At 43.4% G+C, this 26,091-nt stretch overlaps 1 protein-coding gene across 1 annotated transcript; it reads right to left on the reverse strand.

The window, feature by feature from the left end:
- Nucleotides 1-1,608: 1,608 nt before the first annotated feature.
- Nucleotides 1,609-15,995, reverse strand: DDX27 (DEAD-box helicase 27; the record flags this gene model as incomplete). The annotated part of the gene is made up of 20 exons (XM_084246910.1): nt 15,882-15,995; nt 15,347-15,493; nt 13,781-13,840; nt 13,384-13,549; nt 12,776-12,819; nt 12,565-12,651; nt 11,751-11,856; nt 10,829-11,002; nt 10,053-10,203; nt 7,758-7,857; nt 7,501-7,642; nt 6,373-6,526; nt 5,471-5,552; nt 5,196-5,373; nt 4,867-4,973; nt 4,560-4,662; nt 3,132-3,226; nt 2,907-3,030; nt 2,288-2,375; nt 1,609-1,687 (listed from the first exon to the last, which is right to left on the reverse strand). The coding sequence occupies exons 1-20, from the start codon at nt 15,972-15,974 to the stop codon at nt 1,609-1,611; spliced, it is 2,280 nt and encodes a 759-aa protein (XP_084103036.1). The 5' UTR covers nt 15,975-15,995.
- Nucleotides 15,996-26,091: the final 10,096 nt, after the last annotated feature.

A 26,091-nucleotide genomic window follows, 5' to 3' on the forward strand; every position in this document is an offset into this window, starting at 1 on the left:
TCTCAGGTCTTTCTAATGTTGGCAAGAAAAGTGTCCCTTTCCTATGTATGCATTTCCTTTTTTGTCTTTACTATGCACTTTAGCTTATAAAGCCAATTAATAAAAACAATGACAAAATCAGCGGCTCCTGTTTGTCTTCAACTGTTAGAAGCAGCTTAGGCAGATTTAGTGAGGATGAAAATGGAGACCCTGCCTATAATGAAACTATTCTTTTGTTTCTGTGGTGTGGGGTTTTTATGGAGCTAGTGAGTCATTTTTACTCATGGTAAAAATATTTTTTTCAACTTGTACAAAAGGGTAAACTTGAAGTTTCCTTCAAGTGAGCAGCTTCATGAATCCTCCCACAGATCCTATGCATATGCAATATATAGTCCTTTCGTGTGTGTGTGTGTGTGTGTGTGTGTATTTATACCTTTGGCTTTTTTATCCTAAAGACCTAGCTTTCTCTAAGCAAACACAGACTGAGTTACCACCCGCAATCATACAGAATTGTATCATTTATTGGAATCTTCTGTTGGCAACTGCTAAGTGCAGCTTAAATGAATAGCTTTGAACACACACACACTAATGTCAAGGGTACCACTGAATGACTTAGAATTGTTTGAGCAGGGGGCAAGGGGAAAAGTCTGTGTACTCCTTAAAATTATGTATGACATAAACATACAGTTTCTCAAGGGGTACACCCTGTAGCTTTCACCTAGTCTCAAAGGACTGTGGTTCAGAAAAGGAAGGCAATCATTCTACAGGGTAAACGCTGTCTCAAGGAGCTAATTTATGATATCAGAGTTCATTTCGTTCCCTCTAAGCTTTCACCTCTCTAGTAGCACTTTATGGGAAGAAGAGTCAGGGTACGGGCTCAGGGAGACCTGGTCTCAAAAGCCTGAAGTCCCATCTGTAAACCTTTCCAAGCCTCTGTTTCGTCTGTAAAATGTGGATAATTGTATCTGCCTCAGATACAGTGAGTTGAATGAGACAAGTGCCCAGTACAAAGACCAGTGGGTACTCAATAAATGACAACTTTTACTTCTGGGACATCAACAGAAGAGAACTTCAAGCAAGAATTTTCTCACTGCAGACTCAGCTCCTCTGTGCAGAAACCTGCATCCTATGTACCCATGGTCGTACCACACCAGCAGCCGGGTGGACTATGGCAGTGAGGTAAGAGACGGTGTGATAAAACACACGATTACACTGACTTTCCCCCTCCCCAAAAGCACTTCTTCCATTTGCCATATTCTTTATGTGAAAGCGAATCTGCAAGAAGGAAGCCTTGGCTGACTGAAAAGGATATTTAGGAAACAGCTACATAACACCCACCCCGAGCTTTACTTTTTTTAAATGTACAAATGACACAGACTTCTCTTAACGTTTTAAACAATATGTTTACAAATGCAGAAAAGACCAAACCAGGATGACTTCCCACAGGGAAGGGATCTAAGGGTTATTCCACAAACTTCTTCAGGCCACCACAGCTACTTCCTCCTCTTGTACCTATTAAGAATATCAGAATTAAGACCAGAAAGGAAGGAGGAGGAGCTCTCTTCCCATAAAAGGTTTCTTCTCCAATCGCAAACAGTCACCACCTCTGACCTTCTAAAACTGCAGACATTACCTGGATTTAGATTTAAAGTTTCCTCCTCGTCTCTGGTGAGGCAAGCCCAACTGTTTCCTTTCTTCAAAAGATGGGCTATGGGTGAGAGAAGATGACAGGCTGAAATGACAAGCTGTTGGGCAAATGGGCAACGTCTCACCCCAAGCCCCACGCAGCTCCCACACAAAGCAGCACCAAATACATCACTTTCAGGGCCCAATAGTCTGTGTGTGTTTACACTTGTTAACATGGGTTTCTAGAAGTCAGGGTCTAGCTTTAAAACAATAGTAGAGGCCTTTCCTCCTAGTGTATATGATAAAGCTACCTGGAAGCTCAGTCTGTCCCTACCCAAGCCCAGCCCAGGGGATGTGGGGAAGAACACCACATTCCCAAGAGCAAGCCAGGAGCTTTGGTTAGGTTCCATCACCACCCTGAGAGAAAGCTCTTTCTGAAACAAAAATGGGCCATACCACCTCCAGAGCAGGAGGGCCTTAACACCCCTCCTGTTCTCATCCTAGGTATATCCATATGGCCAAGGGGAACAGGGACAGGTGGGAAGGAGGTGGGAGGGAAAGAGCAGCCCTTGAAACTATGTATTATAAAGTTACGTGTATATGAGAATTGAGAATAGGGATGGACAGAGAAGATTCCTAACTTTTACCAAGATAAGAATTTCATGATGACTTAAAACCCTACCCAGCTCGATACTGTTTCAGGGCCTTCTTGCTCGTATTGGTGAGTTCTTCATCAAATACAGATTTCTTTGCTTGCTTTTGCTTCTTGGCTGTGCAGAGAGAGAATGGGTTAGATATGGCCCTCTTTGGCCCAAACTCCTAAATCCCCTTCAACTCAGGGTTATTGTTCTCAGCTCAGTGGACGTTCTAGCCTGATGGCTTATTGACATGAGGGGAGACATCAGATTGCAGCAGAAAAGGGATAAGGAATCAGAACTGCTGGGTGTGAAGAACTACTCCAGAGGATGATGGCAGAGTCCAGAGATGAAATGGCCACTTACATGTGAAATGGCCATTTCATGTGAAAAGAAAGTCTTTACTTCATTCTACCATGACTCTTGGCTCCAAACAGCAGTTGGTAAAGACATAGGCTCCAGAGTCAGAAGGGCCTGTGTTCAAATCCTAGTTCTTCCAACTCAACACAGGGTCACTTGTAGCTAGTAAAATACAGCTCTACACACTGGTACATACTCATTCAAAAAATATGGGCTCTTAAATCATCCCTCCAATTCTCTCCCTAACCACAAGCACAGGTCTTGAGAACCCTGTTACCAGCTCCTGCGGGATCCCCAGGTGCCTACCAGGGCCTCTTGCTGGCTCCTCCTCAGGCATGGCTCGGGCCCGCTTGGTTCTACGATTCCTCTTGGCCAGCCGCTCAGCAAACATCTGTGCCTTGAGAATTTCAAATTGGGACCTTTCCTCTGCCTGGGAAGAGAGAGAATCTGTCAGTGGGAAATATACCAGGCAGTCCTGCCCCTTGCCACTGGGCAAGAAGTCAACACCAAGTAGTAGAGGAGACTACTCACTGTCATCTCCCCCTTCTTCTTGGCATCCTTCATAAACTTCTTCCTTTTCTTCTTTCCTCTTAAGGCCAAGTCAAACTCCTGCAGAGCCTTGGCAACTGGGATAAGAAGTGAACATGAGATTTCAGGTACTATATCTTTTTTTAAACTTACAATAAGTACACATATTTGAAATTGGTACATATGGACTTAAAATGGGAAACAGTAATCACTTCCTTTTCTGGCGCTTATCTCCATCTCACTAAATAATATGCTTTTTACTCTATTTCTCAATGAACCCATTTGAAATATTCATTACCTACCAACCTCCCACTATGAAAGATGATTTAGTTCACTTACATATTCCCAACTTCCCACAATAGAGTTCTAACTCTATTTTTAACAGAAATCTAACATACATACATTCTAATTTTTGTCCCATCAAAATAGGCAGTATTCCTTGAATTGCTGGTACAACCCCTTTGGAGGATCATTTTTCAATTCTTAACAAAATAATGAATACACATACGCTATAGATGATCTACAATTTCACTTTTAGGGATTTATCCTGTGAATCAGATATTCTGGCTTAATTGTGAAAGGCATCCATACAAAGTCATATTCACTACATCACTTGTTTATAACAGCAAAATATTGGAAACACACTCAAAGACCCTCAATGAGGGAATTACTAGATTATAATCTACTCATAGGAGGGAAAACCATGCAGTCATTTAAAGAAAAAATAATCAGATGTCTATATATGTGTATGTATGTGTGTATGCATATATGTATACATGCACATATATACACGTGTGTGGGTGCTATTGTGCCCATATGAAATGATCTACAAGGTAGAAAATTAACTGAAAAAAGCAAGGTGTAGAACAGTGTGAGTTCATTATTGTTAAGTGGGGATATACAGAAATATTTTCCTGAGTTTTTTTTTTGTGACAAAACATATGTAACATGACAGTAACCACTTTACCCATTCTAAGTGTACAACTCAGTAGTATTAATTACAGATACAATCGCACCATTACCTGTCTCCGAAACTTTTTCATCTTCCCAAACAGAAACCTTATAATCATTTAATAACTGCCTCCTCCCAATCATCTCTATCCTACTTTATATGCCTATGAATTTGCCTATCTACGTACCTCATATAAATGGAATCATAAATATTTGTCCTTTTGTGTCTAGATTATTTCATTTAGCATGTTTTTAAGGCTCATCCTCACAGCATGTATCAGAACTACACTGTGGCTGAACACGAGTCCATGTTATATACACACACAGAGTCTGTGTACCCCTTCTTCTGTTGCTGGACATGGGCTATTTCTATCCTTTGGCTGTTATGAATAACTTCAGTGAAACCAGCATACAAGTATTTGCTGAGTCACTGTTTTCAATCTTCTACATTCAGTTTTTTTGAGGAACTTCCCAACATACTTTTTTCTTTCTTCCTCTCTTCTTTGGTCTGGAACCAACTCCTCTCAGGCTCTTGGTTCGGTGCCTCCTTCCCCTTCTCCAAGAGCCGCTTTGCTGTGTTGATCTGTATGGACAGCAAGAGGATGTCTGCCATGAAACCTCCGTCTGATGACAAATACAGGGAAGCAGCAGGAAGTCACTGCCTGCATTCACTTGAGGTCTGATGATGTTTGGCAGACACAACACTTCAGCTGGAGAGAACCACAGGGGCCAATGCAACCTGCTTAGTGAACAGCGCTGCGGACAGGAGCCCTCCTCTCAACCTCACCTGGGCTTCTGACTGCTGCATCTCTTTTTCCTCAGCCTCTAACTGCAGAACTGCATAAATGTCTTTTTCCATTTTATCAATCTTGTCCCGGAATTTGAGGATGACATCTCAAGGAAAAAGAACAAAAAACATTTTAAAATAGAAGTGAATACTGTGTCTTGAATGAAAATAATGTAAATGTGTAATAGTAACAGAAAATAGTTTTTTTTTTTAATGTGTGACTTCTCTGCTTAAGACCCCCGTCACCAAACCTCACCCCCAGGTTCTGATCCAGGACTCTGCCTCACCCACCCAAGTGGCCCATAGATGCAGCAGCGGTGCCTGCTCACCCTGGGGAAGTATCCGGGCTTTCACGGGGGCCTTAGCAGCCTTCACAATCTCCTTCAGCATCTTCCGCTCCTCTTCCCCCACTAGCGAGACTGAGCGCCCAGCCCTGCCAGCACGGGCTGTTCGGCCCACCCGGTGGACATAATGCTTGATGGTATTGGGCATCGTAAAGTTGATTACCTGGAAGGTCAAAGTCAAGCATCGGTCAGGGGACACACGGGATGCGAGAAGGCAAAACAACTCCCACAGAAAGTTGAAGGAAAATGGGCCTGCTCACCGTTTTGACCCCCTCAATGTCAAGTCCACGTGCTGCCACATCTGTGGCAACAAGGATATCAATCTGCTCATCCTTAAAACGCCTGGAAACAGCCACAAACAGAAGTTCATTCAGATACCTGCCCCCAATAATGCTCCGCAAGAGTGAGCCAGTAGCGAGAACACAAATCTTTTTGGAGCCAAGCATCAGGGTGCAGAGTATCACGGAAGAGAACCTAAAAGTCAGTCCATCTGATACCTACACTGCCCTTAAACACCTCTGACACAGAGCAAAGGCGGTTTTGTGTACACCACCTCAAGCAGTATTCCCATATATGTGAAGGTTTGGGAACCACAGTTAGACACTAGAAAATAGTATACGCAAATGTCTCAGCAGTCAAGACAGCCTTTCTTTAAAAAACAACTCTTACCTCCCTATAATGAATTTAGGGATAGGTGGAGAGTTCTAAAGAGTCCTCCCTGCCTGCCTGGCCGACTTCATTCTGTGACAAACAAGAAACCACATGGAAAAGCACAAGGACAAAGTAAATAGTCAAAACACAGCTGATGGCCTTGATTCCAAATCTCCTCCTATCAGACCCAGGATGTCCACTACTCTGGGAAAACTGTAAAAAACAGACCATGTGCTGCATCCTCCCACCTCAGAATGTCCTACTGTGTCCCCACTCAGCAGTTCCCACTCAAGTCCTAGAGCGTGAGTGCCACCTTCTACAAGATGACACAGTCAGAATCAGCACATGACCTCGCGGAGATCAGACTAAAATTTTAAAGGGGGGACATGGGTTCTCTGCACCCCGCTACTGCACCAAGACAACATCTGGGTGATTTCAAGAAGAGCCCTTTCTGATCTGCCTAAGAAGGATGGCTAGGAGCCTCAACTCCCCCGCTCTCTCCCAACTTTACCTGAGGGCCTCCAGCCGCTGTGTCTGTGACAGGTTGCCATGGAGCTCGCCCACCTGCAGCCCCATGAGCCCCAGAAGGATGTGCATACGGTGGGCCTGCTTCTTGGTCTGGGTGAACAGCATCACATGGTCGGTGAAGGTTCTTGTCAGCAGAGCTGGCAGGGAGAGAAGAGTGAGCTAGAAGACATCTTTACCGTGTACTCCCTCCTTGCCTACAAAGTGGCCACTGTGCCCAGCACCAGGGAGACATGTAAGGTGCCTGCCTGTGGGCTGAGACAGATCAGCTAATTCCTGATTCCCGAGGGTGAGAAATATCGTGAGAGTGAAAGGAAGATGGGGAGGCAACTTCAGGCCTCTCTGAAGAGATGACCCAGACCTAATGACAAGGCAGGCTCTTCCATGAAAAGATCTGGGGAAGGATTCCAGATAGAAGAAAGAGCTAATGCAGAGGCCTCGTGCAGGACAAACTGGTGAGTCTGAGAAAGCAAAAGCAGGCCAAGTGTGGCTGGAGTACCATCTGCAAAGGAGCCATGGTGGGGTCTCCAGGCAGGCGGGGACCATGCTCCCAAGAGCTCACTAGGGAATATGTTAGTCTACGAGCAATAGAGGACACCAGATGGCTTTGTTTTTCCTTTTTCTTCTCTTTTTACATTTTGAAAGGACAGGTTTATTAAGAAAAGGAGAAGGAAAAAGTGAGGCACTTGCATAGTCCCAGGAAGGCAGGCAGGAGAGCTGCCAGAGGGTTTTAAATAGGGAAGTAACAAGAGTCGATGCTCATTTGTTAACAGTCCTTTCACATGATCTGCATGTGAAGACTGCATTACCAAGGGTCAAGGGTGAAGCACTTAGCCAAGAGGCTGCTCTAATAGTGCAGGCAACAGACAGTAACAGCAAGGACAATAAGCCAGGGCAACGTTTGGAGAGAAGTTGCTGGGTGTTTAAAATGACATAAAGATGCGACGGTGGAAGGGAGGGGAGGTGATAAAAGGGAGAAAGAACTGTGGCAAAAGTGATGGAGCAGATGAGTGGCAATGCCATGCCCTGGGTTGGGGACACTGGATGGAGAAGCATGCATGAGGCCAAGTGAGTCAGGCACCCCACTCTGCCAAGTCAAGCCCCAGGCTTTTACCTGCCACAATGGCTTCCCGGTCCCCTTCCCGATTTGGTCGGATTCGGATGAACTCCTGCCGCAGGAAGGGGGCCACATCTGTGTTGCTGTTCACAAATATCCGGACAGGATTCTTCAAGGACACTGAAGCTAGATCTTTCACCTTCAAGCACAAAGACAGGGAAGATCACCTGCAAACCTGTCTCACTCCTGCAGCCCAGTCTGGGGTCCTTGGCACTGCCCCTCCTTTCACCCAGCCAAGAATTCCAGCAGCCCACCTCATCTGTCATCGTGGCTGAGAAAAGCATGGTCTGGCGGTGGTGGGAACACATGCGGATGATCTCCTTCATCTGCTCCTCAAAGTACTCATCCAGCATCCTGGTGAGCAGGGACAGAAGGAATCAAGAACAATGCGCTCAGCTTGTTTGAGCACAGTGAGGGACAGAGGACATCAGACAGGATATATCTTGTCATTGTCATTGGCTGTATTTCAGGCTCATTATCTTATTACTATTACTGTCATTTTATCCTTTTACCAAGAGTCACCAAAATTATCACTTTGCCATATTTGCTTTACTTTTTCACCCTGAACTATTCACAAGCTGCAGATATCATGATGCTTTCCCCTAAATATTTAAGCACACAACCCCTAAGAATGATGACCATCTGCTACATAACCATCTGTAGTTAGCACATCCAAGAAATTGTGTCTATAATATTTCCAGTTCATTCTCAAATTTCCTTAACTGTCCCCAAAATGAGATTCTAAACTGTCCTTTTATTTTTTTAATCCAGGAACCAAAGTTTCTGCATTGTTGTGTCACTTCAGTTTCTCTTAGTCCCAAAGTCCACTCATCCCTGCACACTGGGTTCGTCTAATTACTTCCCAGTGACTGGATGATGACGAGCCATGGCCAGGGAGCGCACTCTACTCTCATGCCAGCAGAGACAGACTCGTTTTGAGCACTTGGTCAAGGAGGTGCCTGTCAGCAAGAAACCCACACTCTCTGTGAGATTACCTGCCTCCAGTTCTTTCAACTGACCCAACCCCTTACAGTATTTCTCTCTCCAGTTCAATCTCCAGTGGAGGATCAGGTATAGCCTTTAGTTGTCCTGACTCCTTGGTCTCCTCAATCTAAAAGTTCCACACCCTTTCTTGGTCTTTTGAGATGTTAACATTTTTTTAAACATTTATTTTTATTTATTTATGCATACAAGAACTGGAGTGTAGGCCAGAAGAGAGGTCTGCTGCACCATGTGGGTTGCTCCCTGGCTGGGGATCGAACTCAGGCCACAGTAGCTGGCAATAGCTTGACAGTGCTGAGACTTTTTAACCCCCTGCACCATCAGGGAGACCCTGAGATGTTAACATTTTTGAAGAATGCAATTCCCTTCCCCTTTCAAAACCTCTATCAGATCCCGTTTCCTTTGACTTAGATCGCTCTCCTTTTCCTCCTTCAGGTCTCAAGAATGATTCCTTTGCTCTGGGGGCATCAGTCAATCAGTAATTCAACAAACATTGAGCACTTGCTAGAGAACACAGGCCTGAGCACTGAGATGCAGCAGCAAGCAACACAAAGCCAGCCCTTCGAGTATATGTTCTAGGGGAGAGGACACTCCTACCACACACGCATTCAGGTAACAATGTGGGGGGTCAGAGAGGTGTAGTTCCTTGGAAAATATAACACAGGTAAGGGAGGTGGGCAGTTAAAGAATGTGGCCAGCAAAGGCCCCAGAGATAAGTAACAACTAGAGCAGAAACCTGATGAGGTCAAGGTGATCCCAAGCTGAGGAAGGGCAAATGCAGAAGCCTCAAGGTGGGGGTGTGCTGGCAGGACTTACTACCGGCTGCCTTGTGAAAACGAGGAGACAAGGATGATGCTACAAATTCTGAACAACTAGAAGGATAGACTCGTCATTCACTAAGCTGAGGAGGAAGAGGGACACAGAATCAGAAGTTTGGTTAGGGATGGGCTGAGTTTTGAGATGCCTTCAATTAAAACTTGAACAGGAACTGCGGGCATTTGTGCCCTCCTTTCTCTGCCCCCATCTTTACTGTTAGTCCAGTTCATTATGATTTCATCCTGTTCAATCATGAAAGAAAGAGATAAGCAGATGGGACATATAAGAGAAAAAGAAGGGATGGAAGAGGGGAGGAAGCAGGGAGTCACCCAGCACAGTAAGACTGCCAAATCTGCGCTATGCACTGGCACTCTCCCCAAGCTACTCCTTGAATCCTCAACATCATAAGGTGGGCACTATTCTTATCCCCATTTATAAACAAGAAAAGGTTTGTTTTGAGACTCTAAATAATGTTTCCGAATCCCAGTTAGAATGTGGCAGAAGCCAGAATCTGACCTACTTTCCCTCTTAACCATCATAGTACAGAAAAAGACAGAAAGCCATATGCTCTGGACTAAGGATGGCCAGAGACACAAATGTGAGTAGCTGAATCGGTACCACACATCAGGGACTGGGGAGAGACATGCAGAATAATGCATGATGGCAGGTTTCGAACTGGGAGTGTGGCTGAGGAACCTCAGAACATCTGGGGCCCCACCATTCAGGTGTACCTGTCAGCCTCATCCAAGATGAGCACCTCAATGCTGCTCAAGTGGAAGGAAGGGCAGTTGTGGAGATGATCGATGAGCCGACCTGGGGTGGCAATGAGGATGTCAGGCGCTGCCCGGAGAGCTGCTTCTTGAGACTTCACATCCAGGCCACCTGCAAAGAGAAGAGCCCCCCCCAGGTGCCAGTTCAATCATTCACTGTAGTGACTGAGTCCTGCTACCCGCCTGGTCTCATGTCAGACGCAAATAAAACAGCACAGAATAAGACCGAAGTGGGTCTTACAATATGTTAGGAGACACAGATAATTTAATCCTAATTGTATCAGGTGCCAGAATCAAAAGATAATGACACAAAGGCACTTCAGAATAGAATGGTTCAAACATTCAAGGATTGAGAGAAACAGCTACAAAATTTGATGTCTTTGGCCATCACCTCTGACTTCCCACTGCTTAAGGAGGGGAAAATGAATGACAGCTAAAAATATAGTATCGTAGGATCACAAAATTTCTGCCTCTTGTAACATTTTATTCATTGCTCATGCAGAGCAAAACTTTTATTCTGAATTTGCAGCAAGGAAAAAAATTATAGTTTTGGAGTTTCATTTTTCAAGGCTGGCTCAATCCTACTCCACGACCTACAGTGAAAACGCATTATCAGGTTTTTACCATCAGGATTTGATCATGTGAAGGCTTTCCCAGCACCACCCATCCTCAGATGGTGGGCACACCCACATCTACCATGTCAGCCTGGGGTTGGCAGCCCACCCCCAGATACTCACCCACAGCCAAGCAGGTGGTGATGCTGCAGAACTGGGCCAGCTGCTTGGTGACGGAGTGCACCTGGATGCCCAGTTCTCGGGTGGGAACCAGCACCAGCACACGGGTTACTGGACCCTGGCGGGGCTTATAGATCAGACGTTCCAAGACAGGCAGGGCAAAAGCTGCTGTTTTACCTGGAAGGATGGGCAGCAGGAAAGGAATGAGAAGAGCTCTAGTCCCTTCAAGGTATAGGTCTTCACCTGAGCACAGAAAACCTAATACCCAGTGAGGGAAATAAAGCAACTCGTTTTTCTGGTTTTGACCTACACAGTCAACATAAAAAAATAAGAAATATAAAAAAAAATAAAAACAATCAAAATTGCCCAAAATTCAGTCAACTAGCAACAAACATTAATGGAATGATGGTGGGGAGTGGGGGTCAGAGGGTTCACCAGAGACAGAGTGGGGAACAGAACAGGCAGATCTACTGAAATACACTGCTGAATGGAGCAGTGGGAGAGACAGGAGGGGTCTGCTGCGCCATGTGGGTCAGCTCCCTGGCCGGGGATTGAAAGTGCTGCAGTGGCTGCGGATAGCTTCATAGTGCTGACGCTTAACCTCTGGAGCCACCAGGGAGGCCTCAGATAGCATTTTAAGTGAAGATGATCTTCACCAGCTCCCCTGAGACCCATAACCTGTGACTATCCTATACAACCATTTAAAGAAAGCATAAAGTATTTCAAGATGTAGGAAAAATATGTATTTTTTTTTTATAGATAATGCTCAACAGACTACATAGTATCACCACATTAAAATCTGTATTTGCATATTTAGCAAGGTGGCCTTTTGATAAGCCAAACTAGACCCCTGATGAACATCCACCTTTGGCAGATGCATCTTCTCCACCTCCTCTCCATAACCCCAAGTCTCTATCCTTTTTACCTGTCCCAGTGGCTGCACAGGCACAGATGTCCTTCCCTAAGAGACCCACAGGAATGCATGCCTTCTGGATGGGGGTGGGCTGCTTGAAGCCCATGGCTGTAATGGCCTGAAAACACAGGGTCAAACAGGAGGGGGAGTCTCAGCATGAAACAAGCAAGGCAGGTTTCCAAACAAGTGTTAACAAATTCAATCCCTCTTAGTCATTCACTCCGTAAATATTTATTGAGGTACTGAGGGATACAGCAGTAAACAAAAGAACTGAAACTCCTGCCCTCAGCAATCTTACAATGTATTGAGAACGAACAGAAGAAAAACAAAACCAAGGACATGTCATATGGAGATAAATGCTATAAATAAAACTACAGTCATCAAGGGCGCTGAGGAAGATGGGGCCAGGGGGCTGAGTGCAATTTACTGCAGGGTTGTTGGAAAAGGTCTCATTAAACAAGGAATACTGAGTGGAATCCTAGAGAGGCAAGGGACACCCCAAGCAGATTTCTGAAAGAATCTTCCAAGCAGAGAGAATAGTAAGTGCAAAGCCCTGAGGAAGAAGATGCCTGATTTGCTGGGCTAGCAAAGAGGCCAGTGTGGCCAGAGCAGAATGAATGTTAAGGACATCAACAGAAGGGACCAGATGGGACAAGGCCTTGTAGGCCAATATAAGGGCTGAGGCTTCTATCACTAGTAGCACTGGAGGAAAGGGACAGGGTGGAAAATTTCTGTTTTAGAGAGTTCTCTGGCAACTGTGTGGACACGAGAGTCGAGGGAGGCAAAAAGGGCATTAATTCCATGGTTGCCAAAAAGAAGCCACTACCTTTAGAAGGGGGCGGGAGAGGTTCATGTCCTGGAATGAGAGGTTGTCATCATACTGAGATGCATCTTCAAAAAATCCTCCTGTTTCCTACATCAGAAAATCAGAAGACAGAATGAGAGTTCAGCAAAAGTGCCCAAGAAAACTAAATACCTTTCAAGTCCTTTTAACTTGCAAAAACAAGGTGCACGCTGTTTCCTGAGCCCACGCTCACCTGTACTTTCTTCTTCTTCTTCTGCTCCTTTACTTTGAGTGTATCTATGGAGAAAAATATAGCTCATGATTACTGAGCATTTACAATCTGTTGGACACTGTCCTGAATGTTGTATGTTTGTACCTCACCGAATCGACCAAACAACCTGAGGAGATACTGTCATTAGCCTCGTTTCACAGTCAGAGCAATTAAGCAACTTGCCTAAGACCCCACAAAAAGCAAACTCAGCAAGTTCCAAAGACCAAGCTCTCAACCTCTATGCTACCTTGTTTTAGCACTTACTTCTGCCAAGAAATATTTTGGAGTACCCACTACATGGCTGGACCACCCAGATGTGGGATGTGGAGAACGTATCACCCCAAATAAGTGAGTCACAAAGGTGCCTGCAGCAGTTTGGGGCTAGAGAAGGGGAAAGAGGAAACTCTACCTGCAAAGTAGAACAATATTAATAAACTCCCAAGAATAACAAAGAGAACCTAAAAGAAAGGAGTTCAACATGGAGCTCTTAACTTTCACTGTATAGAGGAGCATAGGACACTCTACGAAACAAAGATGGATGCTTTCTAATTTCCTGTCCCTAATTCGGATGGTGCCACTGGGCTGTCTACCTGCTTTGGTAAGAATGTTCTCATCAGCTGATGAGTAGTCAGTCTCTGATTCTTCATCTGCTGAGTCTTCCTCATCTTTTTCTTCAAGGTCTTCCTGCTCCTCCTGTTCAGAGCCCTCCTTTGCTTCTTTCTCATTCCCTGATTTTCCAGACTTAGCTTCTTTTGCCTGGAAAAGAAAATACATATTAGAGCAAGGTAACCACAAACTTCAGGAAATCTAAAACCTACAAAGAATAAAATCTGAGCAGAAAGTTACATGAATTTTTAGTAAATATTCATCAGAGACTCAAAAATTCCTGCTTATAACAGCTTCACTCTTCACTCTACTCGGGCTTGAAGAGAAATCATGGTGACAGTAAAGTTCATGGCTTAACTACAAAATTAAGTACTTTCTCACCTCTGTTTTCCTTTTCTTTCGAACTTTCTCAATCTTCTCATCTAATGTAGTAGCTGCCCTCTGCAAATAAAAATAAGAGACGAAAAAGATATATACATGTGGGAGAGTAAGAAAAATAGGCTGTCTGAGAGTCAGCTCTCAGATCTTAACATAGTAAAGGCTTGTCTGTCCCTGGACAGATAAACCAATTGTATATTATCCAAAACACATTAATGGTTTATTTGTTAAAAAGCTTAAAATACCTGGAACCAGTAAGAACATTCACATTTTAAGTGTTTACTATTTAGAATAAAAGAAATGTCATGTTGTATCTAATGCTACTTCGAAAAAACTTTCCCCTTGCCCATGAACTCATTGGAGTAAATGGGGGCCTTCCTGGTGGCCTCAGGATTAAGTCTCAGTGCTATCACCACTACACCCTGAGTTCGATCCCCAGGCAGGGAGCTAACCCACATGGCACAGAAGACCTTTCCTGTCTTGCTAGCTGCTCCCCTTAGCAGTGTATTTCAGTAAATCCACCTGTTCTGCTCCCCACTCTGTCTCTAATGAATCCTCCCACCTCCTCCCCCACCCCCCACTTCTGATCATTTAAAAAAAAAAGATTGGGCCTCCCTTGGTGGCGCAGCGGTTGAGCAGTGGGCTGCAAAGCTGCCTGCGTCCTCTGCAGCACTGGTTCGTTCCCCGGCCGCCAGCGAGGGTCCCACAAAAAAAAAAAAAAAAAAAAAGATTTCTTTATGCATACGAGGACTGGGGCACAGGCCAGAGGCATGGGGGGTGAGAGGATTCACAAGAGGACAGAGTCAGGAACAGAACAGGCAGAATGAGAATACATTGCTGAGGGGAGCAGCGGGCAAGTCAGGAGAGGTCTGCTGCACCATGTGGGTAGCTCCCCGGCCGGGGATCAAACTCATGCTGTAGTAGCTGGGGATAGCTTCATAGGTTACGTCTTAACCCCTTGCACCACCAGGGAGGCCCTGTTCAGTTCTTTTAAATCGGGTAATTTATATGTAATGTTTGGTACTTCTAAACCATTGGATTGGTTTCCTCTAAGACTTTTTCACCCCATGTTTTAATGTCTATAAAATCAAGAAGATTCTTTCTTAATGCAAACACAGAAGTTACTGAGCTCACCATCCCTTCCTCCAGAAAAAGCTGCCATGGACATTTTATAATGAAGTATATAAGACTTTTTCAATACCTCTAAGCCTTAAACAGTGTTATAAAAAGAATGTTACCTCAAAAACAAACATTAAAAATATACTTCTGATACTTTAAAATCACATCTAGATCAAGGAATGTGTTTGTAACCAAAGTCCGTAATAAATCCATTTTGCAGCACTTTATATTTTGTTTGGTTTTAATCAAAACTGTAGGTTATTTTGGACCAATTGTCTCCACTCAAATACAAATTGTAATCAATACTACACCACATATTTCCAAAGGAGTTTCAGTATCTGCAGAATGTAAGCAGATGGCAAAAGACAATGAGGTCAGGGTAAGCGTCCTCAAGCCACTGTCCAACCATAACAGCCCAAGACCATAACTGCTTATCACTGTCAGTCTCACCTTCTTCTTGAGTTGGCTCAAGACATCAGCCATGGCCCAGCTGCCATCATACATCCCCTCCTTCTCAGTGAAGACGAAGTCAGGATTGAAATCAGCACTGCGGTTCTTTTGTAAAGCTTTCTGCTTTCTGCCCAGCACAATGGGTCCCTGGGAAGAAGAAGCAGGAAGACTATGGAACGGAGATGAAAAAAACACTAGAAAAGGAATAAGGAAATAAGGATACCCAATAAGAGATCAGAAAGAGACAAGGCAAAAACTGATGACAAGACTATTGGCCACTCTGGATCTCTGTTACACAGGCCGGAATTAAGAGTCAGTTCAATGAATGGGCAATGGGTTCCGCAGGGCATAGGCGCGGGGAAGAGGAAATGCTCGTGACCAGCAAACTGGCAGATGTTGGCCCTGGTGAGACCGTTCCCGGGGCACCTGCCAGCCTGGCGGGGGATGCCGAGGAGCTGGAGGCAGGAGCCTGAGGAATCCGGGGGAAGCCGCAGTGCCGGAAACGACCGCTCGCCGCCGCGGGCCCGGCTCATACCTCCTCCTCCTCGTCTCCGGAGTCAGACTCGGGCTCCAGGGGCACCTCATCATCCTCGCCTATCGTCGGGACGAAGCCCAGCTCCTCGAGCATGTTGCTGCTTCAGCCACTTCCGGAAACCGGCGCGGCGCGACGTCAGGCCCTTACTTTTCTGCGACGTCCTCACGGCCACTGCGCCTGGGACACACGTCACTTCCGCTTTGAAGCCCTCCCTGCCCGGCAGCCCCTCCCGAACTCTTAAATGCGCGTGCGCCAGCCTGGGGCGCGTGTCCGCGTAAGGAAAGCGGGGGCCGGGCTTTGTCTGGGATAAGCAAGGGCCATTGTCTTGCTGCCGAGAAAGGTGCGGTGACGCGAGGAGCCTGCGGGGTGCCAGGGAGAAAGTCTGACGGGGAGCGTTTTGAGAAGTTCTCAGCGTATCTATATGTTTATGCAGAAAAACTGTAGAAGAAAATACAATAAATCTGATTATTTCTGGGTGGTAGAATTATGGTGTTTATTTTCTTAGATTTATTTTCCCCAGCAAACATTTATTTTCATAAAAAGGCAAAAAAGAAACAAAAATAAAAATAGCTAACGTATAATATTTACTATGTGCCAGTACTGATACGTCTTTTGCATGTGTTAACATTTAATCTAGACATAAGGAACCATTGCTCTCCCCATTTTTACAGAGGGGATGCAGGCACACACAATTCCATTTGTTTCACATTTTATGATCTTAGGCTACATAGGGCTGATCTCAATTACTCATGAATATAAAATACAGGAAGATGCGTCGGAGATGTTTGATACAGTAGAGTGACTGGCTACATTCTTTCATTAGCACTCTAAAACAAATTAAATCTTTCTTCCCTTTATCTCTAGCAATGGATTGTGGGAAATGTGTGATTTTTTTATCTAGACATGAAAATATTTCGGTGCATAGTGATCTTGCCTGACGGGTTTAGCGTTTTCTGCATAACTGCTGCGGAAACTCTTAGAAGATTCCTTCCCTCCAGCAAATAGCAAACTGGGAGGGAAACAACAACCTGGGAGGGAAATATGTAACGCCAAAGTTATAATTCCTCCTTCCCACTGTTTGCCTCCATTTTCTTCTTCGTTCACAAAATGTAGGGTTTGTTGTTGTTAACGGTTGGGTTGTTGTTGTTTTTCCTTTCTTTCTCCAGGTGAAAATCCTGTCTCTCCTTACTTTGTTTTTCCATGCAGTATTTGACTTGCGAGGTCCCTGCCTGATTGCATCAATGAGCTCATCCTCTTGTTTCGTTCATTCTTTTCTAAAATGTCTTGCTTCAGCCTTTCATAGTTTGGGCTTGCCGTCTGGACAGCATTGGCACTGGGCTGTAAGGAGGGTGAGATTTTCATGATCTGTCATTCTGTTGTCTAAATATTGGTCCCATCTTTCTCCATCCCCCAACTCAATGGATGACAACACCTTTAAGGACTCATACAACCTTGATTTTTCCCCTCTTCCTTCACACCTGCAAGTCATCATCATAGTCTGTCAATATTACATCCTAGGCATCTTTTTTTTTTTTTTTTATCCTGAGCATCTGAAAAGCTTCCTTAATTCTGTCTATCTCCACTACCACCATTATCTCCAGTTTGGATAGCTTGGACACCCCCAACCCTAATTAACTAAGTGGACCTCCCCATCACCCCCCCCTTTTTTTTAAATAGGCGAGAATGATCAACATAAATGCTTTGGAGCATCAACACAGCTTCAGCTTTTCTTTCATTTGTAGTGAGTTAATTATGGTCTACTCCACTAGGTTATCAGTTCCATGAGGACCAAGACTGTCCAGTTTTGCTCAATTTCTTATTCCTCGCATAGTGATGGTGTTAAATGAATAGTTCTTATCAAGGCAGTTTAGCAGAGTGGCTGAGCTCACAGCTTCTAGAATCAGCTCTCTAGGTTCAAATCCTGGCTCTGTCTCTCACTAGTTGTGAGTGGCAGACGGCCGCCTCTGTGCATCAGTATTTCACAGATAAAATGGCATATAGAATAACACCTACCTCTTAGAGTTGTTAGAGTACATAATTTAAAACATGTGTTTTACATTGTTTTAAGAACATGCCTTTTGCCATATCCATAACTTCTTATTCAATGAATATGTGTTATTAAATAAATAAATACACTCTGCAATTGGCGTCTCTTTAGGACCTGCCAGCTCTTCTCTCTGGAAGCTCTTCAGTTACAGGTTTTTTTTTTTTCTTTTTTAATTGTGAATGATATTTTATTTAGCATTTCTGTTTGCAGTTGAAACGCTGAAAATTCAAAATTAACATCCTTGCCCGTGGGCTTTTATAAACACCAAAAAAAAAGTGTCAGCCTTGTGTCCCACATTGCTCCGCTGTGTTTATCCAGCGCCATCCAGTTTCAAGCAAATTCTCTTGCCTGCAAATCACACTGGAAGACCGAGTCCTCCACGATAGGGTCAGGCACTTTTCCCAACTGACTTCGGCAGAATTCTCCTCTGAACAATGGAAACGTCAGGCTTCCCTTTGAATTTTCTGTCCAGTTCCCGTATGGGCTGAATTTGGATTTTCTGGAAAAACGTCTGTGGAGGAACGAGAATGAAGAATAATAGCTTTCCGACTACCACCAACTTCAATTTCCTTGGCTGCTATTGTATGTGGCTCCCTCAGCTGGGGTTTGAGGGCTTAGTTCATAACCAGCTCAAGAGGAGCCTGAGAGAGGCCAAACTTGGAGCACCATCTTGCGCCCTGAGCGTGGCTTTAGCCAGGTGAGCGCAGACCCAGGAAGAGGCCTCGGTCTCGTAACAGCTCGTCAACCCGGCCCCGAGGATGAGGCCTCCTCTTCTGGACACGCGCAGAACCGGCTTCACTGTGCCAACGGCTTGGCGTATCCATTACAACCGAGAGGCCCAAGCTCCAGGTAGCTTGGGTTCCAGACACATAGGGTCTTCCTGTGGGCTCGGAGACATCATCACAACCTATGGTGCATGTTCACAGACCTGAACTTAAGCTACCTGACACCACTTTCTTTAAATTTCTACTGGTAGTCTCCTCCTTTTGTTCCCCCTGGCTCTTGGGGTGGCTTCCTGCATTTCTGCCTCCATAATACTCAGTGTTCCTTTCACCTCTTAAGTTGTCAAGGTATGGCATGGTGGTTTTAAGATATGTCCACAAGTTCTTTCATTTCCTCCCTTCAAGAGGTAAAGCTTAATTCCCCTTTTGAGTACAACTGTGCGTGGTGATTTGCTTCTGCTGAACAGAATAGGGTGACAGTGATGGAGTTTGTAAAAAAACATAGTGACTTCACCTTGTTCTCTTTCTTGAGTCACATGGTCTGAGAGAAGTTAGCTGCCATGTGCTATGGACAGTCAAATAGCCAATGGCAAGCTCCATGTGATGAAGAATTGAGGCCTGCCAACAGCCAGCAAGAAACTGAGGCCTCTGCTATGTGCGGGAGCCATCTTGAAAGGTGGATCCTCTAGTCCCAGTCAGGCCTTCAGATGAAACTGCAGTACCTGCTGACAAATTACCCCAACTTCCTGAGAGATCCTGAGCCAGAACCCCTGGCGGCAACACCACTTCTGAATTCTTCACTCACAGAAACTGCAAGGTAATAGATGCTTATTTTAAGCCACTAAGTTTGTGGGGTAAGTTGCTATGTTGCTTAACAACATTCCAGCCGATGACAGTTGTCTCAATAGGCTATATCATCTAGGTTTACGTAATAACATTCAGTGACGATCATACAAAAATGAAATTTTCAGTGATGCATTTTTTTAAAACATCCCCATCGTTAAGTGACACATGCTTGTATGTGGCTAATTCACCTGGTTAACAATTCTTTTTTTTTAATGATGTGATATTTATACATAGTGAGAAATGACCACCACAATAAATCTGCTGAACATTCATCACCATGCATAGTTATACTTTTTTCTTATAATGAGAACTTTTAAGATTTACCTTGCAGGCAACATTCAAATATACAATGTAGTATTATTAACTGCAGTCACTGTGCTGTACATTATATCCCCATAATTTATTTATGTTATAACTGAAAGTTTGTACCTTTTCACCCCCTTCACCCATTTTGTCCACCCTCATCCTCCTGTCTCTAGCAATCACCAATCTGTTCTCTGTATCTATTCAGGTATTTTTTTTTCTAAGTAGGAACAGGGACTTCCTTTAGATTCCATATATAAGTGAGATTATAATGGCCTTTGCCTTTGTCTTATTTATTTCACTTAGCATAATGCCTCCTAGTTTCATCTATGTTGTCACAGATAGAAAATTTCCTTCTTTTATGATTGAATGATTTTTCATTGTATATATAAGTACATTACATATACATACGTACTATTATATATAGTGTGGTTTCCATGTCTTCACTATTTAAATAATGCTATAGTCAACATGGGAGTGCAGATATCTTTTCTAGTTAGTGTTTGAATTTTTTGAGGAACTTCCACAGTTCCTCAAAAACTTGCATTCCCAATTTAAAGCAATTTACATTCCCATCAACAATGAACAGGGTTTCCTTTCCTCCACATCCTCACCAACACTTGTTATTTATCTTTTTTCTGTTTTAATTTAGTTTTTCATAGAAGAACTGGGGTGTAGGCCAGAGGTGCAGGTGGTGAGAGGATTCACCAGAGACAGAGTGGGGAGCGGAACAGGTGGACCTACTGAAAGACACTGCTGAGGAGAGCAGCGGGCAAGACAGGAGAGGTCTGCTGCGCCATGTGGGTCAGCTCCCTGGCAGGTCGGGGATTGAACTCAGGCCACAGTAGCTGGCAGTAGCTTGACAGTGCTGAGATTGGCTGCAGCTTGATAACGCTGTGTCTTTAACCCCTGCGCCACCAGGGAAGCCCATTAGTTACTTCTTTATGGTTTTCCATAATGCTTGACTTTTTAAAAACTGGCCTATAATCAGGGGGATAAAACATTGTCACTCTTTCCAAATTGAGAGGGGGAATACAATAGGAATAAAAGATCTAGGGAAATGATACCAAGAGCTAAGGCATTTTTAAAAAAAAACATATTGGCTCGCAGGAGGAATGTGTGCAGTGTTTCCAAAGAAATAAAACTTCCCTGGAAATGCAGCTTTCTTTAGTAATCCTCTGGTGGCTCTCTCCACCCACTGATAAACTATCATCTTCCCAGAATGCCACAATGATCTGTTCGTACTTGTCAACATGAGGCTGTGTGTTTTGCAACGACTTCTGTGCAGGTGCCTCGATTCTGGCTCTTGTGTTCCATGAGTGCTGTTCATTTCCCTGCAGCCCCCTGGGCTGCAGCCTTATCATATTTTTATGAGATGGGACCAAATCCAGGCTGCCCTCACCTCTTAATTCCCCCAAATGATTTGCAATTGAGAAGATCTGGGTCGCTGTGGAAATCTCGACAACCTGAACAACACTGAATAAGTCCTCTGAGATCCTTAGATGTCAAAGATATTGAGAGCTTTAGAGATTTGCTTCATTCGCCTGGAGATTTCCCCTTGACTCTCTCCTCCTTACCGTCCCTACCTAATTTCTCCTTATGGCCTCTTCAAACTAGAGTCTAAGAGAATAGACTAGAAAAAAGAGTTCTTATTTTTCTCTTTGGGGGCTTGACATCAGCCCCAGAACTTCACCTATGTTTAAAAACAAGTTTCCCCCTGCAATACAATTCAAAGCAGAGTTTCCAATGTATGTTATTCTCAGAGAGTCAAGGTGGATGATGCTCATTAAATAATATTGAACAGTAGTCTGCTGAGCAGTGATACCAACTCAAGTTCAGCTTACAAACATGGTTTTAACTCCACAGATATTTTTTGAGCTCACACTTTGTTCAAGCCTGATCTAGACAATGGAGATACTGACATCACACATCCTCCCCCTTCCTTTCCCAAACAATTCTCATGAATTTCAAATGAAACCTTCCTATTGGTGCTGTTATACCCCCCATTTTACAGGTGAAGAAACTAAGGCACAGGGAGATAAAGAAAGGTATTCAAAGTCACACCTTAGTAGGCTGTAGAATGAGTACGGACAGATCATACCTGAGATGGAAGGGAGGAAGTCAATTGGTAAGAGGGACTGGGCATATGATCAGGGAAGCCCACTCTGAAGACATGCCACGTTTCAAAGCTGAGAACTGAAGGTGCAGAAAGAGGCACCAGATGAAGATTTCTAGAAGGAAAGAATTGAGAAGTGCAAAGACTCTAACACAAGAACAAATGGATAGAATAAGTGTCAGTCACTTATGCGACTAGCTGAACCAGAAAGTTGAGCACAGTGGATCAGCTAGAGGGAGCCTGTGTGCTTAAGGCTCTTAGCGCAAAAAAAAAACAAAGTCATATAAATCTTGAATTGCCCGTCTCCGACTATATTTATCAATGAGGCCAAATTATCTTCTATGTTGTTTAAGCTATTGTTCTGCGATTATATGCAACTGAAGCTAACCCTCATTGATCCATTGTCCCCTATGTGTATGTATTCAAATAAGATGTATGCATATATCAGAGCCCAGTGTACTGATTTACTACCTGGCTTGCTTTTGTTGCTATCCCTTGATTTCTTCACCTTTTTCTGGTCTTTCTGTATTCTTTTTTTACTTATTTAATTTGTAGTTTTTTATTTTTTCACCTTTTTATTTTTATTTTATTTTTATTTTTCTTGTTTTTCTCCCCGGTTCTCTCATACTTTTTTTTATTTTGCCCTTTGTAAGTCTTTTTTCTATTACACCCGTCTCCCTTCTGAGTCTCTCCTTGGCTTCCCACTTCTGTTTCTGCCCTTGTTCTGGTTTCCTGCATTTATTCCTTCGATAACATAGAACTGAAAAACACTGACTATAGAACGGAGGCATATGGCCAAGTAGGGGCATGGGGGGCAAAAAGAAGAGGGATGAACACAGGCAATGTGGTGATGGTTCACAGGTGTTACGGTGGCAGGAGAAAAGCATGTCCATATGATGGTGCCGTTTTGCTTTTGGTGGTGATCTTAATTAGAAATCATTTTGTTGGCAATGCAGAAATTGCAGCTCTTCTGCCCGTCTGTGACTGTGCAGGTGTTTCTTTTCACAAACCTTTTCCCTATGCAAATTTGGAGCAGCAGCTCTCCTCCCTGCCTGTGACTATGCAGGTGCCTCTCTTTTTCTTTCTCCTTTTCCTAATAAACTCATCCTTTTAAAGTGTAAAAAAAAAAAAGAAAGAAAGAAAAGAAAAGAAAATGAAATTGTGGTTGCAAGAAACAGGCACCTGCTAAAGTTAGATTATAGAAGGACTTATTAAAAGATATCAGCTGTCTCAAGGAAGTAATAATAATATAAACCTTTAATGAGCATTCACATTTAAGATAGTCTCCTGTGATTCACCCATTTAACTCAATGAATTCTTACATTAGTCCCAGCTTTTTGTTAACAGGTCTACTAAGATCTTATTTATTTATTTGTTTGTTTGTTTGTTTGTTTTTCCTGAAGATTTATTTATTTATGCATACAAGAACTGGGGTACAGGCCAGAGGTGTGGGAGGTGAACGGATTCACCAGAGACAGAGCGGGGAGCAGAACAGGCAAATCTACTGAAATACACTGCTGAGGGGAGCAGCGGACGAGAGAGGAGAGGTCTGCTGCGCCATGTCGGTATCTCCCTGGCTGGTCGGGGGTCGAAGATCAAACACGTGCTGCAGAGGCTGCGGACAGCTTCGTAGTTCTGTGCTTAACCCCTTATGCCACCAGGAAGGCCCTGAGATATAATTTAGATATCATGTAATTCATTCATTTAAAATACCATCATCAAAATTGTAGAACATTTTGGTTAAAAGAAAGGCAAAAAGAAACCCATAGCCCCACAGCCAATCCCCCTACATACTCCCTAGCCCTAGGCAACCACTAATCTACTTGTATGGACTTGTCTCTCTACTGGGCTTTTCAAATAGATGCAATTGTGCAATAAGTGACGGGCTTTTTTCATTTATGTTTTCCAGGTTCTCCCATGTTGTAGCCTGTACCAGTACTTCATTCTTTTATATATAACTGAATAATATTCCATTGTTGTTGGGAATGTAAAATGGTGCAGCCACTTTGGAAAATAGCCATTCTTCAAAAAGTTTAACATAGACTTATCCTGTGACACAGCAATCCCACTACTGGATATAGATCCATGGGCATTAAAAACATATATCCACACAAAAACTTGTACATGTTTATAGCAGCATTAGTCATTTAATTTTAAATTTAAATTTTATATTAAATTCTTAAATAATTTTTTATTTAAAAAATTGAAACAATCTCATGCCCAAAGAATCAATAAGTAAAATGTAAAACACACAATGGAATACCAGTAGGTAATAAAAAGGGCCAAAGTACTAACACATGTTACAACATAGATGAACCTGGAAAACATTATGATAAGTAAAAGAACAGTCACATGTTTTATGATTCTATTTGTATCAAATGCATTGGGACAGAAAGTAGATTCATGGTTGCCAGTGACTAAGGAGAAGAAAGAATGGAGAGTAACTTTAATGCATGCAGCATTTATTCGGGGGATGATGACAATGTTCTAGAATTAGATAGTGGTGATTGTTGCACAACTTAATGAAGGTATTAAAAACTGCCAGGGGGCCTCCTTGGTGGCCCAAAGGGTTAAGATGAAACCTATGAAGCTGTCTGCAGCCACTGAAGCACAAGTTTGATCCCCATCCAGGGAGCTGACCCACATGGCACAGCAGACCTCTCCTTTCTTGCCTGCTGCTCCCCTCAGCAGTGTATTTCAGTCAATCTGCCTGTTCTGCTCCCCACTCTGTCTCTGGTGAATCCTCTCACCCCTCCCCCCTACACCTCTGGTCTACACCCCAGTTCTTATATGCATAATTAAATAAAATAACTCTTAAAATATATATATATATTTATAGGTGATCCATTGGTAAAGTAGCAAAATTAAGAACTTGAAAGTTTTTGAGGAGGAGGATATTTACCTCATATTAAAGTACCTCTCCACAAAATACTTAATAAAAAGAAAAAAGAGTAAGTATACAGATGCAAACCTCAGAGATGACACCTTAATCAAGCAATAAACATGTTCTTCCAGCAACCATGAAACAAATCCCAACCCCAATCATGTGCCTCCTGATATAATGTAATGAGGACATAGCATCTTGGGTGTTTGGTTTTCCTATCAGAGATGTATAACCTGGATCAAATCATGAGGAGACCTCACCAGTGGAGGAACATGCTACAAAATAATTGGCCTGTAATCTTCAAAAGTGTCAATGACAAGAAAGTCAAGGAAAAACTGAAGAACTGCATCTGGGGCCTCCTTGGTGGTGCAAGGGGTTAAGACACAACCTATGGACACTTACCCCACATAGCGAAGCAGACCTCTCCTGTCTCACCTGCTGCTCCCCTCAGCACTGTATTTCAGTTAGTCTCCCTGTTCTGTTTCCTGCTCTGTCTCTGGTGAATCCTCTCACCCTTTACACCTCTGGCCTGTACCCTGGTTCTTGTATGCATAAATAAATAAATATTAAAAAAAAAAAGAACTGCATCTGGCATCTGACCACAAAGATCTTTTTTGCTACGAAGAACATTTTTTTTAAACTAAAATGAGAAGAAGTATATTTTTTGAATTATTTTATTTTATATAATTCTTACATTATTTTTCATTTTTGCACAATGTATGCATTTTCATTTTGGTTGCATTCCTCATACAATTCCCACCCCCCAAGGGGGGAAGAAAATATTGTTTAAAAAAATTAAAAAAAAACAATTCCCACCCCCCTTATTCTGACCCCAATCCCTCTTCTTCTCCCCCCCCCCACCCCATAGTGTGTCTCTGGTCTATAGTTGCTTGTTAATTTTGATTTTTACTTTATTACAATTAGTCTTTTTCCTGGTCCCTTATTTAGGTTTTCTAAATCCCTGCAATGAGTGAGACCATCCGGTATTTTTCCTTTTCTTTCTGGCTTATTTTGCTGAGCATGATCCCTTCCAGCTCCATCCATGTTGCTGCAAATGGCATGAGTTTATCTTTTTGATTGCTGAGTAATATTCCATGGTGTATATGTACCACCTCTTCTTGATCCAGTCATCTATTTTTGGGCATTTGGGTTGTTTCCATAGCTTAGCTATTGTAAATAGTGCTGCTATAAACATAGGGGTGCAGGTGCCCTTTTGAATTAATGTTTCTGTGTCCTTACAAAGGATGTTTTTGGACCAACTAGTGAAACTTTAAAGGGATCTGAGGATCATC

The sequence above is a fragment of the Talpa europaea genome (genome assembly GCF_964194135.1).
Source record: "Talpa europaea genome assembly, chromosome: 11".
In the NCBI taxonomy this organism is placed as follows: Eukaryota; Metazoa; Chordata; class Mammalia; order Eulipotyphla; family Talpidae; genus Talpa; species Talpa europaea.